The 15,995-nt window shown below is 40.0% G+C and overlaps 1 protein-coding gene across 9 annotated transcripts in view; it reads right to left on the bottom strand.

Annotated features, from left to right (window-relative positions):
• Window positions 1-15,995, bottom strand: part of DMD (dystrophin) — a 2,004,766-nt gene that overhangs the window by 952,793 nt on the left and 1,035,978 nt on the right. For all 9 annotated transcript variants that reach the window (XM_054005916.1, XM_054005912.1, XM_054005914.1 and 6 more), the window contains one exon: window positions 9,047-9,197. In XM_054005916.1, the coding sequence (XP_053861891.1) occupies window positions 9,047-9,197 (151 nt within the window). The remainder of the gene's footprint in view (window positions 1-9,046; window positions 9,198-15,995) is intronic.

Here is a 15,995-nt window from a genome sequence, read left to right as displayed (position 1 = left end):
CATGCATCTTCTGCTATCCTACTCAAACACAGCACTCCAGAAACAAGCTGCTACAGACAGATAAGAAAGAACAAAAAAAACCAAGAAGAAACCATTCCAAGGAAAACTTCCCCAAGACTTCAACATAGATTGATGAGAGGAAGTTAACTAAGACACTGCCAAGTGATTGGATTTAAAACTCTTGTAATGATTTTATTGGAATATTGAAATGCTGTTGTAACTTAAACTACTTACTGTTTCTCTGTTGATTACCAAATGGTTAGACCATATATTCCTGGAGAAGAAACAGGGGCTAAACATTTGTAAACAGAGAAATAGTGTGATTCAACTGGATTTAGTATTCTTAATATTTGTAATTGGCCTGTCTTAAAAAAATAGGTTGGTCTTAACTTACCAAGAGAAAATTGACACACCAAAGTCTCTTGTACTCTCAAGTGTATAATATCTGTTAAAAGCTCTCCACAAAAAGGCACGTAAAAGGGACTGTAACAGAAGTAACCAGTTTATAACGTGTACTCGATCATATGCATTGCTTTGTTTATTTTTCTCTTTTTTTCCTTTCTTTAATAAGCAGATAGCCATGGTTAATTTTTTCCTGTAAATGTCAGATAAGCCTTCTTCTATGACTGTATACATACATGATTTAAACACACAAAAACTGATGCATTATGACTCCAAATTCTTTCCCTCACCATATATTCATCTGCTGTCTGATTTTCCCTCTCTTCAAATGTAATTTGTAGATTTATTCTCCTCTATATGACTGGCACATAGCTTTTGTTTCCCCAGCCTGCCTCAAAGTCCTTGTCAAATTTTAGACAGAGTGTACAAATGATCTTTCAAAACTCCTAGTTCTGTAATTAACAACTGAAAAATAAAATTATGCTCAGATTTAGAAGTCATACAACAGAAGTTAAATTTGACATCTGAGTTCCCAAGCAGTCCTTTAACAATGGATAGAATAAAACTATTTCATGACATAAAAGAATCATATTAATAGGTTTTGCATAACTAGTGTCATATCTTCTGTGCAGAATTGCTGTATAACACCACTACAGGATGTAGCAAAATCAACACAAACAGTAAATTCACCAGAAATAATGCAATTACCTACTGACTCATGTCAACACTACTGCATCACCTCCCATAATTGTGCAGTTAACTTATGTTATTGTATATTAAGATTTGACTCATTGTATTTATTAATATATTAAATACAGAAATTTTAAAGTAGTTCACATTTTTAGTAACACACTTCTTCACATTTTATACAGCTTGCATCAAAGACAATATCTTCCTCTGAACACCAGGTCATACGTCTGTTCATGAAAGCCTTTTCAAGAAAATCCTGTTAATTTTGAAAATGCCTCACTAAGCAATGTGATTTCATAAAGAATGACAACAAAAACACCAAGAGGCTAATCTAGTAAGAGTCAGAATGTTCAGATCTTTTAACTGCTTAACCTAATGGAGATTATCATCTCTTCTGTCAGCTTCACAAGTGCCTGCTAATACCTTCCAAACAACAGTCTTATAAAAATAGTATTTCCCCTTGCCTTGCACCATCCACATATGCTGTTGGTGAAGCATCGGCACATGGCCAACAAAGTGACGAAGAACCAATTAATTAAATGATAGAGCTATTTCTTCAGACTAATTTTTCTTCCGCATATAAATCCTAACTGCCAGATTGCCTTTTGTCACTCAAACTAACATTTTAAATAATTGTTTTAAGGCCCTCAAAAGGCTCTAGCTCTATCTTCCTCTCACCACAACTTAGTATTGAATGACAGTATCTTTAAAAAACATAGGGCAGACAGAAATGCATAGGTTCTGGATGATCACAAACAAAAATGGATGATAGTTAGATGAGAAGGAGGTTAGACCTAAGTCAGTCATAAACACAGGAGTATTACTTGCAGAGATGTATGAGCTGATTCTTATATGTGTTGCATGGCCCATTTGACAAGTGTGTTCTTGTTTATATGTGGAGCACACAATGGTTTTGCAGATCATCTCAAACTCATGCTCCTAAAACCTTTACATCACTCCTCCCCAACATGTGTTTTGCACACAAAACAGATATGTTAAAGAAACCATTTTAAAGAATGTTTTGGAGAGTTTTAAAAAAGAGAGATTATTTCTTATACCACTACCTTTAAATCCAGGTGATATTGTCACTATTAAGGATCAGATATTAAGCGAACAAATATTGAATCCAGGGCAACTGCTGTATGTGTATTTATAACTGACAAGGATCTGGTCCTTAGAGTCCAAGGCCTGGTCTACACTACGACTTTAATTCGGATTTCGCAGCGTTAAATCAAATTAACCCTGCACCCGTCCACACAACGACGCCATTTAATTCGAAATAAAGGGCTCTTTAAATCGATTTCTGTACTCCACCCCGACGAGCGGAGTAGCGCCAAAATCGATTTTATCATTTCGAATTAGTGTTAGTGTGGCCGCAATTCGATGGTATTGACCTCCGGGAGCTATCCCACAGTGCACCATTGTGACCGCTCTGGACAGCGATCTGAACTCGGATGCACTAGCCAGGTAGACAGGAAAAGTCCCGCGAACACTTGAATTTCATTTCCTGTTTGCCCAGCGTGGAGAGCACAGGTGACCACAGATAGCTCATCAGCACAGGTAACCATGCAGGCCGATAATCGAAAAAGAGCACCAGCATGGACCATACGGGAGGTACTGGATCTGATCGCTATATGGGGAGAGGATTCAGTGCTAGCAGAACTTCGTTCTAAGAGACGAAATGCCAAAACTTTTGAAAAAATCTCCAAAGGCACGATGGAGAGAGGCCAGAATAGGGACTCAGATCAGTGCCGCGTGAAAGTCAAGGAGCTCAGACAAGCCTATCAAAAAACAAAGGAGGCAAACGGTCGCTCCGGGTCAGAGCCGCAGACATGCCGCTTCTACGCCGAGCTGCATGCAATTCTAGGGAGGGGGGCCACCACCACTACCCCACCTGTGACCATGGATTCCGGGTCGGGGATAGTCTCATCAGCTACAGCTGAGGATTCTGCGGATGGGGAAGAGGAGGAGGAGGAGGACGAGCTTGCAGAGAGCACCCAGCACTCCGTTCTCCCCAACAGCCAGGATCTTTTTCTCAGCCTGACTGAAGTACCCTCCCAACCCAGTATCCAGGACCATGACCCCATGGAAGGGACCTCAGGTGAGTTTACCTTTTAAAATATAAAACTTGTTTTAAAAGCAAGCATTTTTTAATGATTACTTTGCCCTGAGGACTTGGGATGCATTCGCGGCCAGTACAGCTACTGGAAAAGTCTGTTAACGTGTCTGGGGATGGAGCGGAAATCCTCCAGGGACATCTCCATGAAGCTCTCCTGGAGGTACTCCAAAAGCCTTGACACAAGGTTTCTGGGCAGTGCAGCCTTATTCCATCCTCCATGGTAGGACACTTGACCGCGCCATGCTTGCAGCATGTAATCTGGTATCATTGCCTGACAAAGCCTGGCAGAGTATGGTCCCGGTGTTTGCTGGCATTCAAGCAACATCCGTTCTTTATCTTGCTGTGTAATCCTCAGGAGAGTGATATCGCTCATGGTAACCTGGTTGAAATACGGGAACTTAATTAAGGGGACAGAGGTGGCCGTTCCTACTGGGCTGTTTGCCTGTGGCTGAAAAGAAATCCTTCCCTGCAGTGAGCCAAGCGCAGGGGGTGGGAATTGGCCCTGAGCTTTTCGCGTTTGGCTAGCAGGGATCTTCCCTGTTACCAGCCATGCGGTGGGGGGAGGGATAAAGCGATCATCCCAGAGAATTGGATGGGGGTGGGGGGGGTTAGTTTGTTTTCTGCTGCTGAAGGTTAACAGGAAAACCGCAGCAGTCAATGGGCTTTGCTTGGTATGTGGGAAAGGAGGGCGCAGAAGCCGAAAGACAATGGCTTACCATGGCTGCATGCAAGCTGAATTCTGTTGCCCGGACCTGCGTCTGTGATCTCTAACACCAAAGCCACAGGCACTCAATATTAAGATGGAAAATGCGGCCTTGTACTGAAATCACATGTGCTATGTAATGTGAATAGTGTTTTTCACCATGAAAGAGTATAAGCATTGTTCTGTAAAATGTATCATTTTAAAAACTTCTCTCCTTTTTTCAACCCTCCCTCCAGCAGCTGCAAATTTTTCAAGCCTCCCTCCTCCGTCCTGAAGGCTATCTCAGATAAGGCGGTGTAGAAAGAGGACGCGAGACGACATGTTCACGGAAATAATGGAATGCACCCGCAATGAAAGAGCTCATTTGAATGAGTGGAAGGACACTGTATCTAAATTTGGGAAAGGTGCCAGTGAACGTTAGGTCATGAGGGACGCTCGAGATGAGAGGTGGCAGGCTGCAACGCTGGGGCTGCTGCGTGAGCAAACGGACATGCTCCGGCGTCTGGTGGAGCTTCAAGAACGGCAGCAGGATGACAGAGTGCCACTGCAGCCGCTGTATAACCTCCCTCCCCCCTCACCATGTTCCATATCCTCCTCACCCAGACATGTAAGAACGCGAGGGGGAGGCTCCGTGCACCCTCCCACTCCACCCTAGTGGACAGCCCAACCAAAAGGCTGTCGTTATATTGAATTTGTTCAGTGGCCTTTTACTTCCCTCCTATCCTCCTCCCAAACCTCACCCAGATTACTTTGTTGGTTCTCTCCCTATGTTTATAATCACTTAATAAAGAATACATGATTTTTAAACGATAGTGACTTTATTTCCTTTGAAAGAAAGCTGGGGGAACGGGGAGGGTGGGTTCCTTACAGAGAATGAATGTGTCAATAAAGGGGGCGGGTTTTCATGAAGGAGAAACAAACAGAAATTTCACACTGTAGCCTGGCCAGTCATGAAACTGGTTTTCAAAGCTTCTCTGATCACAGCGCTTCCTGGTGTGCTCTTTTAATCGCCCTGGTGTCTGGCTGCGCGTAATCAGCAGCCAGGCAATTTGCCTCAGCCTCTCACCCTGCCATAAAGGTCTCCCCCTTACTTTCACAGAGATTGTGGAGCACACAGCAAGCAGAAATAACAATGGGGAGATTTCTTTGGCTGAGGTCAGAGTGAGTCAGTAGCGATCGCCAGCGAGCTTTTAAACGGCCAAATGCACATTCTACCACCATTCTGCACTTGCTCAGCCTGTAGTTAAACAGCTCCTGACTCCTGTCCAGGCTGCCTGTGTATGGCTTCATGAGCCATGGCATTAAGGGGTAGGCTGGGTCCCCAAGAATAACTATTGTCATTTCAACATCCCCAACAGTTATTTTCTGGTCCGGGAAGTAAGTCCCTTGCTGCAGCCCTTTAAACAGAGTAGTGTTCCTGAAGACGCGAGCGTCATGAACCCTTCCCAGCCAGCCCACGTTGATGTTGGTGAAACGTCCCTTGTGATCCACAAGTGCTCGCAGCACCATTGAAAAGTACCCCTTGTGGTTTATGTACTGGGTACCCTGGTGCTCCGGTGCCAAGATAGGGATGTGGGTTCCATCTATCGCCCTACCACAGTTAGGGAATCCCATTGCAGCAAAGCCATCCACTATGACCTGCCTATCTCCCAGAGTCACTAGCTTTCGTAGCAGCACCTCAGTGATTGCTTTGGCTACTTGCATCACAGCAGCCCCCACAGTAGATTTGCCCACTCCAAATTGATTCCCGACTGACCGGTAGCTGTCTGGCGTTGCAAGCTTCCACAGGGCTATTGCCACTCGCTTCTCAACTGTGAGGGCTGCTCTCATCTTGGTATTCTGGTGCTTCAGGGCAGGGGAAAGCAAGTCACAAAGTTCCAAGAAAGTGCCCTTACGCATGCGAAAGTTTCGCAGCCACTGGGAATCGTCCCACACCTGCAACACTATGCGGTCCCACCAGTCTGTGCTTGTTTCCCGGGCCCAGAATCGGCGTTCCATGGCTATAACCTGCCCCATTAACAGCATGATCTCCAAAGGACCAGGTCCCCGGTTCGATAGAATTCCATGTCCATATCCTCATCACTCTCGCCGCCGCGCTGCCGTAGCCTGCTCCTCGCCGCCTGGTTTTCCAGGTTCTTGTTCAGCATAAACTGCACGATAAGGCGTGAGGTATTTACAATGTTCATGACTGCTGTCTTGAGCTGAGTGGGCTCCATACTTGCCGTGGTATGGCGTCTGCACTGTTCACCCAGGAAAAAGGCGCGAAATGGTTGTCTGCCGTTGCTTCCTGGAGACGGGGGAGGATATACCCAGAACCACCCACGGCAATGTTTTTGGCCCCATCAGGCATTGGGATCTCAACCCAGAATTCCAATGGGCGGAGGAGACTGCGGGAACTATGGGATAGCTACCCACAGTGCAACGCTCTGGAAATCGACACTAGCCCCGGTACATGGATGCACACCACCGAATTAATGTGCTTAGTGTGGTTGCATACATTCGACTTTATACAATCTGTTTTCCAAATTCGAATTATATAAATTCGGATTAATCCCGTAGTGTAGACATACCCCAAATGTGCAGGGCTCAGAAAGAGAGAAATATTAAAGTGAATAAATATAAAATACTTCTGAAAAATTACCCAAAATAACTTTTGTAGGCATCAAAATGTCATGACTTTAATGGCAATTATCTCAGGCCCTTTCATGACTAGGGAAGGTGTTCTTTGTCCCACTGGTAATCTCCCCTCCCTAATGGCATAAAGCTCATGTTTCTAGCCTTGCAGGAATAAGCAGTGCCCAAACTTAATGCCATGAGATTTTTATGTCACTAGACCAGAAATGTATCTTGTCTGTCTCTGAGCATGAGTCAGAGATAATTTTCTTTTGGGAGTGGCAGGAGGGGAGAAAGAAGAGGAAGAACTATTTCTTCCACGGATTGATTTTACTTTAAATTACCTTGTTTGATGCTGTTCAAGGGGTTGGAATATGTCCTGGGAGAATTAGTGGCCAGCGAGTTGCAAGGCAGGCAAAAGGGCACAAACAAATTTATTATATAGGTCTGCTCTTTTCTACACGGATATGTCCTCTACATATGCAATACATAAATAAATAACTAAAATATGTTTAAGCTCACAAAGGGGGAGCACTGGACCATCTGGAAGTAACAACTACCTACATAGCCTAAAGTCTGCTCCCTTTTGGATATGCATTATGATGCATTTTTGATTACATGATCATATACTATATTTTCTGCAGGACCTCTGCCTCATTCAGTGTGCAAGTTGTATGGTGCACAATGAAGGGGACATCTTTACTGAATGATATAAAGGTCTTTGTGGGTTCCAGTTTAGCTTCTTAACATTGCCTCATTCATTATACATAATCCTTTTTCTATTCACTCATTCACCACATAACCTTGTTCTTGGTTTAAGGTGAAATCTGGTTTGAGTTTGGTTACGGGGAAAGGTTGCTATAAAAGAGGAGGTAGTAGTCAGATTTTTACTTAATGAAATAATTATGCATCTTTTCATTTGAAAAATCTCGTGTGTATTTTTAAAAATACTGATTTTTGTGCAATATGAAAATATTATGCATATCTAATTATCTTTGTGAGCTATTTTTGTTTCCCTTTGTATTTGGCTCTACACAGCATTGTGGTGCTGGGAACTAGTCAATGTCAATGATCACTCCTAAAAGATATCTGTATTACTTAATTACAGACATCGAAATCTATTCTGTGGTTCCTTCTCATTAGGAAAAGATAGATTACTAAATGGGAAAGCTATTTCTCGCAGGTCTATCTTGTAGGTTAATCCAATTCTTCAACCTCGAGATGACTTAATAAATCTTAAATAATTAACTCACTATTTTACATACTTAAAAAGGAAATAATCAAATATGTTAAAACTGTAGATTAATGAAAACCCAAGTGTTCTAGTTCACAAAGATAACACACCAGGGCATTTAGAGAATTTGAAAAGAGTAAGATTTTCCATATGCATCATTGTTTTTGAGTGTCTCCTATAATCGGAATTTCTTCCCTCATTCCTGGCTCATTTTAGATCAGTGCCTTCTTCAATTAACAGAAATCAAAAACAAAAAACAAAAACACATGACATTAAACAGCCTACACTTTCTCTACCAGACAGTTCTTATCTCCATTGCACTATAGGTGCTTGTTAATGTAATACTGAAAGCAGAAGATTTTTCTTGTGCTGGGGAATTAATTTATTACACGTATCTAAAGTGTCATTGTTAGACAAACCACTTTATCCAAATGAACTAATCAACTTGAAAATCACTGGTATGGAATTAGTACTATCTATCTATTTATATCTATATCTATATCCACACATACACACTATCATTTTGAGTCATCCAAAATGAGAATGAAGTCAGCTATCAATAAACTAATCATTATTTTTTTTGCTTATGAACCTAGGGCATGGATCAGCGTTCAGCGTCAGTACTGGGCCTGGCCCAGGGAAGCTAATGATCCAACCAGCAGACCAAATTTAGTGATGAATCCTGGTCACGTGGCACATGAGGCATATTATGCATCCACTAAGAAGAATAGAAGAGTGTACAAATTGGAACTGGCATATGAAAACTGAATGACAATTTTGTCATGATGCAGTTTACAAAAAAACATCTTGGATGTTCTTTTGATAACAAAATGAAAGAGGATGGCACAGGCAACACAGGTTAAGGACCCACACAAGGTTAATGGAACCTCTCTTTCATGACTTGCTCATGAATCAAGTTTCTCCTACAAAGCATGGTAATAAAGCATCTCCCACAAGCAAAGTTTATCTCCCAGAGCATTATTCTCTTCTTCCGCTGAACATACAAACCACATGGAAATGAATGGGCATTGTGTGCCTGAACTAAGTAAAGACAGACCAAACATTTAACTACAGAAGTGTTACCTGGTTGCACCTTATTCTAATGTTAATTTTATTTTTAAATGCATTTTCAGCTAATATCTCAGAAAAAATAATATTCGTTAGAGAAAAAGGTTGAACAAGAAAACATTTGAAAAACATCACATAAAAATACCACTGAACAATCAACACTATATACAATTGAACTATAAAGGAATGGGTCAGGAATTGGTCAGTCAAAACCTACCTTGAGGTACTGCTTTATTTTGGCTTGATCTGGGTCCCTGGTACCTGTTTGTGCTCTAGCCAAATTCTGTTCTGCGTCAGTTAGCCACTGACTAAAATTCTTCATGTCATGGTGGAAACACTGCCACTTCTTCACAGCTCTGTCAAAGCGTCTACAGGTGGAAACGGAAACCAAGTGATGATATTTTAGTATATTTAACTAGAAAGAACAATCAAAAGTTTTTAATATTTCTAGTGTCAAATGATGTGATTTTGATGCCATTATATGCTTGAAATTTTTAGTACCTACATGAAAAGAAAACATTATAGAACTTCTAAGCACTCACAAGATTACTGAGCATGTAAGCCACAGGGCAGTGTCTTATTCATTTTTTGCTTCTTTTCTCTTTTTTTCTTATTTTAAATGAATTCCATGCTAATGAAAGGTGCTCCACTAGCAGATTTGAAAACCTGAAGTCCTGTGCTAATCCACAGAATTGGTACAATACTTGCAGAAGCAGTGCAATCTGCCACGCTACCCTGCCAACGTGCCTAGATACTGGCATGAAGGAAACACCATTAAGTATGAAACGGTAGTTCAGTTCCCATGTCCTAGCAAACAGGAGCAGATAACGGGAGTTTTGCAAGAGAGTTTACAGCCGGGGGGCGGAGGGTGGGGAAGAGGGGGAGAGAGAGGCTATATACACTTAGCATTCCTTAATCTTAAACCAAAAAGCAGCCCCCGATAAAAACAAAACAAGGGAACCAGCTGCAGGAGTAAAAAGAGAATGCAGGAATGCACCAGAGTGGGTGCCACCCAGTTTATTGCACCCAATGCAGCATGTATGATTACCTGCCCTGTGATGTTGTGGTATCCTCTTGCACTGAGGATACCTCTTCAGGAGAGGGAACTCCAGTTATTAGGAAGAGACAGATATTAGTAATGGGCGATTAAATCATTAGAAACATAGATAGCTAGGTTGGCGACGACCAGGAGAAATGCATGGTGACTTGCCTGCCTGGTGCGAAGGTTGCAAATCTCTCAAGACATCTAGCTAGACTTATGTGTAATGCTGGGGAGGAGTCGGTGGTCGTGGTACATGTAGGTACCAGTGCCATTGGGCAAGATAGGAGAGAGGTCCTGGAGGCCAAATTTAGGCTGCTAGGTAAGAGATTGAAGTTCAGAACCTCTGTAGTAGCATTCTCTGAAATGCTCCCAGTTTCATGCACAGGGCCAGTTAGACAGGCAGAACTGCAGGGTCTCAATGGGTGGCTAAGACAATGTGTAGGGAGGAGGGGTTTAGATCTATTAGGAATGGGGAAACTTTTGGGACAGGGGTGCCTATACAGGAAGGATGAGCTCCACCTAAATCAAAATAGAACCAGATTGCTGGCACTTAAAATTAAAAAGGTCATAGAGCAGTTTTTAAAGGGCTAGGGAAAAGCCAACAGGTGCGGAGGAGCACATGGTTCGGACAGAGACATCCCTTAGGGGAAGATCTATTAATGGAGATTCTCTATGTCCTAGTAAGGAGAAGAATATGGAAGATGATAAAATACAGATAGGATCTGATGAGAAACAGTCAAATGAAAAAAAAAAAGTCTCATTCAATTACATCACGTAATGGGAGACAACTAAAAAGTGAGAAGTTTTTAAAGTGCTTCTATACCAATGCTAGACGCTTAAATAATAAGATGGGTGAACTAGAGTGCCTCGTATTAAATGAGGATATTGATGTAATAGGCATCACAGAAACTTGGTGGAATGAGGATAATCAATGGGACACTGTAATACCAGGGTACAAAATATATTGGAAGGACAGAACAGGTTGTGCTGGTGGGGGAGTGGCATTATATGTGAAAAAGTGTAGAATCAAATGAAGTAAAAATCTTAACTGAACCAAACTGCACCAGCACCATAGAATCTCTATGGATAGTAATTCCATGCTCGAATAATAAGAATATAGCAATAGGGATATACTACCAACCACCTGACCAGGATGGTGATAGTGACTGTGAAATGCTCTGGGAGATTAGAGAGGCTGTTAAAAGTAATAAATAATAATAATAATAATGGGAGGATTCCAACTATCCCCATATTGACTGGGTACATGTCACATCAGGACACCTTAAATGACTGCTTCTTGGAAAAGCTAGTTCTGGAACGCACCAGAGGAGAGGCAATTCTTGATTTAGTCCTAAGTGGAGCACAGGATCAGGTCCAAGAGGTGAATATAGCTGGGGTGCCATAATATATCATGACCATAATATAATTAAATTTAACATCCCTGTGGCTGGAAAAACACCACAGCAGCTCAACACTGTAGCATTTAATTTCAGAAAGGGGAACTACACAAAAATGAGGAGGTTAGTTGAACAAAAATTAAAAAGTACAGCACCAAAAGTAAAATCCCTGCAAGCTTCATGGAAACTTTTTAAGACATCATAATAGAGGCTCAAATGTATATCCCAAATTAAAAAACAGAGAACCCAAAAAGAGCCACTGTGGCTAAACAACAGAATAAAAGAAGCAATGAGAGGCAAAAAGGCATCCTTTAAAATGTGGAAGTTAAACCCTAGTGCAGAAAAGAGCATAAACTCTGGCAAATTAAGTGCAAAAATATAATTAGGAGGCCAAAAAAGAATCTGAAGAACAGGTAGCCAAAGAAAAGTAATAGCAAAAAAAAATTTAAAGTAATTCAGGAGCAGGAATCCTGCTAAACAACCAGTGCAACCACTGGACGATTGAGATGCTAAAGGAGCACTCAAGGACGATAAGGTCATTGCAGAGAAACTAAATGAATTCTTTGGATCAGTCTTCATGGTTGAGGATGTGAGGGAGATTCCCAAACCTGAGCCATTCTTTTTACAGGAGAAATCTGAGGAACTGTCCCAGATTGAAGCATCATTAGAGGAGGTTTTGAAACATATTGATAAACTAAACAGTAATAAATCACCAGGTCCAGATGGTATTCACCCAAGAGGTCTGACGGAACTCAAATGTGAAATTATAGTAAACAACAAAACATTCAGACACATATATGAACATAATTTGTTGGGGAAGAATCAACATGGTTTTTGTAAATAGAAATCATGCCTCACCAATCTACTAACATTTTTCAGGGGGTCAACAAGCATGTGGACAAAGGTGATCCAGTGGATACAGTGTATTTAGATTTTCAGAAAGCCTTTGACAAGGTCCCTCACTAAAGACTCTTAAGCAAAGTAAGCAGTCTTTTTCAAGCTGAGCAGTCCCAGTCTTTCTAATCTCTATTTGGAAACTGCTCCATATCCCTAATCATTTTTGTTGTCCTTCTCTATACTTTTTCCAATTTTAATACACCTTTTTTGAGATGGGGTGACCAGAACTGCATGCAGTATTCAAGGTGTAGGAGTATCATGGATTTATATGCTGGTATTATGATATTTTCTATCATTTTATGTATCCCTGTTCTTATGATTCGTAACACTGTTAGCTTTTTTGACTGCTGCTTCACATTGAGCAGATGTTTTCAGTGAACTATGCACAATGACTTCAAGATCTCTTTCTTGAGTGGCAACAGCTAATTTAGACCCCATCATTTTGTATTTAGAGTTTGGATTGTATTTTCCAATTTGCATTACTTTGCATTTATCAACATTAAATTTCATCTGCCATTTTGTTGTTCAGTCATCCAGTTTTGTGTGATCCTTTTGTAATTCTTTACAGTCTGCTTTGGACTTGGCTATCTGGGAGTAATTTTGTATCATCTGCAAACTTTGCCACCTCATGTTTAACCCTTTTTCATATCATTTATGAATATGTTGAACCGCACAGGTCCCGGTACAGAGCCTTGGGGGACCCCACTATTTACCTCTCTCAACTGTGAAAATTGATCATTGATTTCTACCCTTTGTTTCCTATCCTTTGTATCCTATCTTCAGTTACTGATCTATGAGAAGACCTTTCCTCTTATCCCATGATGGCTTTTTTCTCTTAAGAGAGTTTGGTGAAGGACCTTCTCAAAGGCTTTTTGAAAGTCCAAGTACACTTGGAAAGTCCACTAGATCACCCTTGTCCACATGTTTGTTGAACCCTCAAAAATTGTAATAGATTGGTGAGGCATGATTTGCCTTTACAAAAGCTATGTTGACTCTTCCCCAACATATCATGTTCATCTACATGTTTGATCATTTGGTTCTTTTCTATAGTTTCAATCACATTGCCAGATACTGAGATTAAATGTACTGGCCTGTAATTGTCAAAATCACTTCTGGAGCCTTCTTAAAAATCGGTGTCACATTAGTTAACCTCCCATCATCTGATGCAGAGGCTGATTAAAGTGATAGATTACATACAAATTTAGTAGTTCTGCAATTTCACATCTTAATTCATTCAGAACTCTGGTGAATATCATCTGATGGCTGATGAGTTATTACTGTTTAAATTTATCAATTTGTTCCAAAACCTCCTCTATTGACATCTCAATCTGGGGCAGTTCCTCAGATCTGTCACCTAAAAAGAAGGCTCAGGTGTGTGAATCTCACATGCTCTTCAGTGAAGACTGATACAAAGAATTCGTTTAGCATCTCCACAATGGCCTTATCTTCCTTGAGTGCTCCTTTAGCACCTTGACTGGTCAGCGTCCCCACTGATCGTTTGCCAGACTTCTTGCTTCCGACCTATTAAAAAAACTGCTGTTAGCTTTCATGTCTTTCACTATTTGGTCTTCAAATTCCTTTTTGGCCTACCTAATCATGCTTTTACACTTGATTTGCCAAAGTTTAAGCCCATCAGATTTTCCTCAGTGGTTTAAAGTTATAGAACTTCCCAAAGCAGAGTTATGGTACAGTGTTTGGATTTAGACATTTGTGGAATTTCTCATTCAAGTAGTAAATTCATTTATCTTGTGTTTTGCTGCACTGTTGAGTGTGATAATTAATGAAAGATTTCTTGGGATATTTTGTTAAATATGCCATTGTTAAATATGCAACTATTATTTGTTTAATAATCCTCTTTTGTGGATTCTAATAGATTTGGGGGTATATTTAAAGGATAATTAAAAGTGTGTTCAATTATTTGAGAAGGAAATAGCCTGATTCCTGCATAGATAAACTATCAGCCTGAATGCCAAATCATTTACTTAACCAAGTAAATCAGATTATTCCAAGAATATGGGTTACTCCTCCTCCTATTATCATTATGATGGTTCTTTTTTGGAAGGAGAAAAAGGAATTTTCTCTATCCTTTTGGCATGACCCTCTTCAGGGAGTTTGGCTCCATCTTGCCCACTGCATCTTTTCACTGCTATTGAATGACCAGGGGCAAAGCACTGGCCCCATTCAAGTCAGTGGGAAAACTTCCAGTGACTTGAATGAGGCCAAGATTTCAGCTTTATAGTGGAGCCTTTCCACGGCCTGTCAATTAACAATGAGGGCAAGAGAGTTTTTGACTTCTGATTTTAACAAATTCCTAAAAATTATGACACAAGTCATCAAGATAAAATCTCCGCCCTCTCATCAGTGGTACGAATGATGAGAACAAGTTAATTACAGTTTCTGGATAATATTTAAGATATCTCTAGCTGAATTTTGCTAAACTTATTAGTAGTATGGGCTCAGCCAAAGATCTTGTCTTCTAGCAAGACTCTCAGCAGCACTCAATAACAGAATATTACACTGTTAAAAATTTAAAATTTTATTTGCATGGCAAATTTACATTTTGTAAGATGATTGTGATACTTTGAATTAATTATTAAAATATACTTACTAAGGATTAACTCCTCTATAATGGAAACATACAACATGTTTTAATAACCAAGTACATATTTATGTGCTTTAACCTAAAATAAATGGAAATCTTGATTCACACAAAGTGTCACCTAAAATATAAAAGGTAAAAATACATTTCTTCTGGTTCAACCAGTTAAATGAGCTTCATGTTTCTCACAAAATAAAGTTACTCTTCTCAGCTTGAGCAAGTTTATCAGCTACTTAAATGTGAAAAATTCAGTATGAGCTGATATAAGAGTTGCTGAATTTGCATTTCAGCACTTGCAAATTGAATCTCAAGTCAATCTCCATTCTCTTTCTCTATGCCTAATTGAAGTTTCAAGGGGGAGGAGAGAGGGAAGCAGCAGTGGGCAGATATGCATTCAGAATACAATCTTAGCATTTAAGTTTTAGCACTCATTGCTCATGACTATTTGGAGAAAAAAACCTATTGTTATCCCACTGTAATCAGAATAAAAGTTAAAGCTAAAACTATGGTTAAGCAGCAATAAAAGTCATTCAAAATGTATTGGCAACCAAAATGCACTTCTTTTGTTAATTGTGTGGTTAGATACATTTAAATATCTGTAAGAATAACACCACCATGCAAGTAAAACAACCCCAAATTGTTACTTCATTCATGCACCATAAATTTTATTTCTAATACATGATGCTGTTCTGAACACCTTATAGAGCATTTAAAAACAAATATCATGTCATACCTGTTTTTTTTTTTTTTTTTTTTTTTTTTTTAAAGAAGACCCCCTTCCTTTACATTTTCATTGCGGTTACTACAACTTGAAAATGTCAAAATTAAACTAGATGTAAATAAAAACAATTATTTGATTACATTTGCCTTTCTTGGAGTAATGCTAGAAAATGTTAGATTGTCAAAAAGCAGATAGCCCAGTGGTCAGAGCACAGGATTGGCAGTCAGGACTCAAGTTTTAATACTGGGTTGGCTACTTGTCTTCCACATGTCCTTGTATCAAATCAAAAAGCTTCATTGTGCCTCAGATTTCTCATCTACATAATTAGTAGTACATAGCATTTACCTACTTTTCAGTTTTACCAAGAGGCTTAATATTTGTAAAGGATTTTCAAGACACAAATTGCTAAGTACTATTTTTTCCAGGAAGTTATTTTGAAATATTGACTAGTTCATCTTATTCTATGCTAGCCTCTCAAAATCTTCAAAGCAAAGTTTATTTTTCAATCCG

Source organism: Malaclemys terrapin, chromosome 1 (assembly GCF_027887155.1).
Source record: "Malaclemys terrapin pileata isolate rMalTer1 chromosome 1, rMalTer1.hap1, whole genome shotgun sequence".
Taxonomy (NCBI): Eukaryota; Metazoa; Chordata; order Testudines; family Emydidae; genus Malaclemys; species Malaclemys terrapin.
The sequence above is the reverse complement of the archived record's forward strand: the minus strand, read 5'-3'. Positions and strand labels throughout refer to the sequence as shown.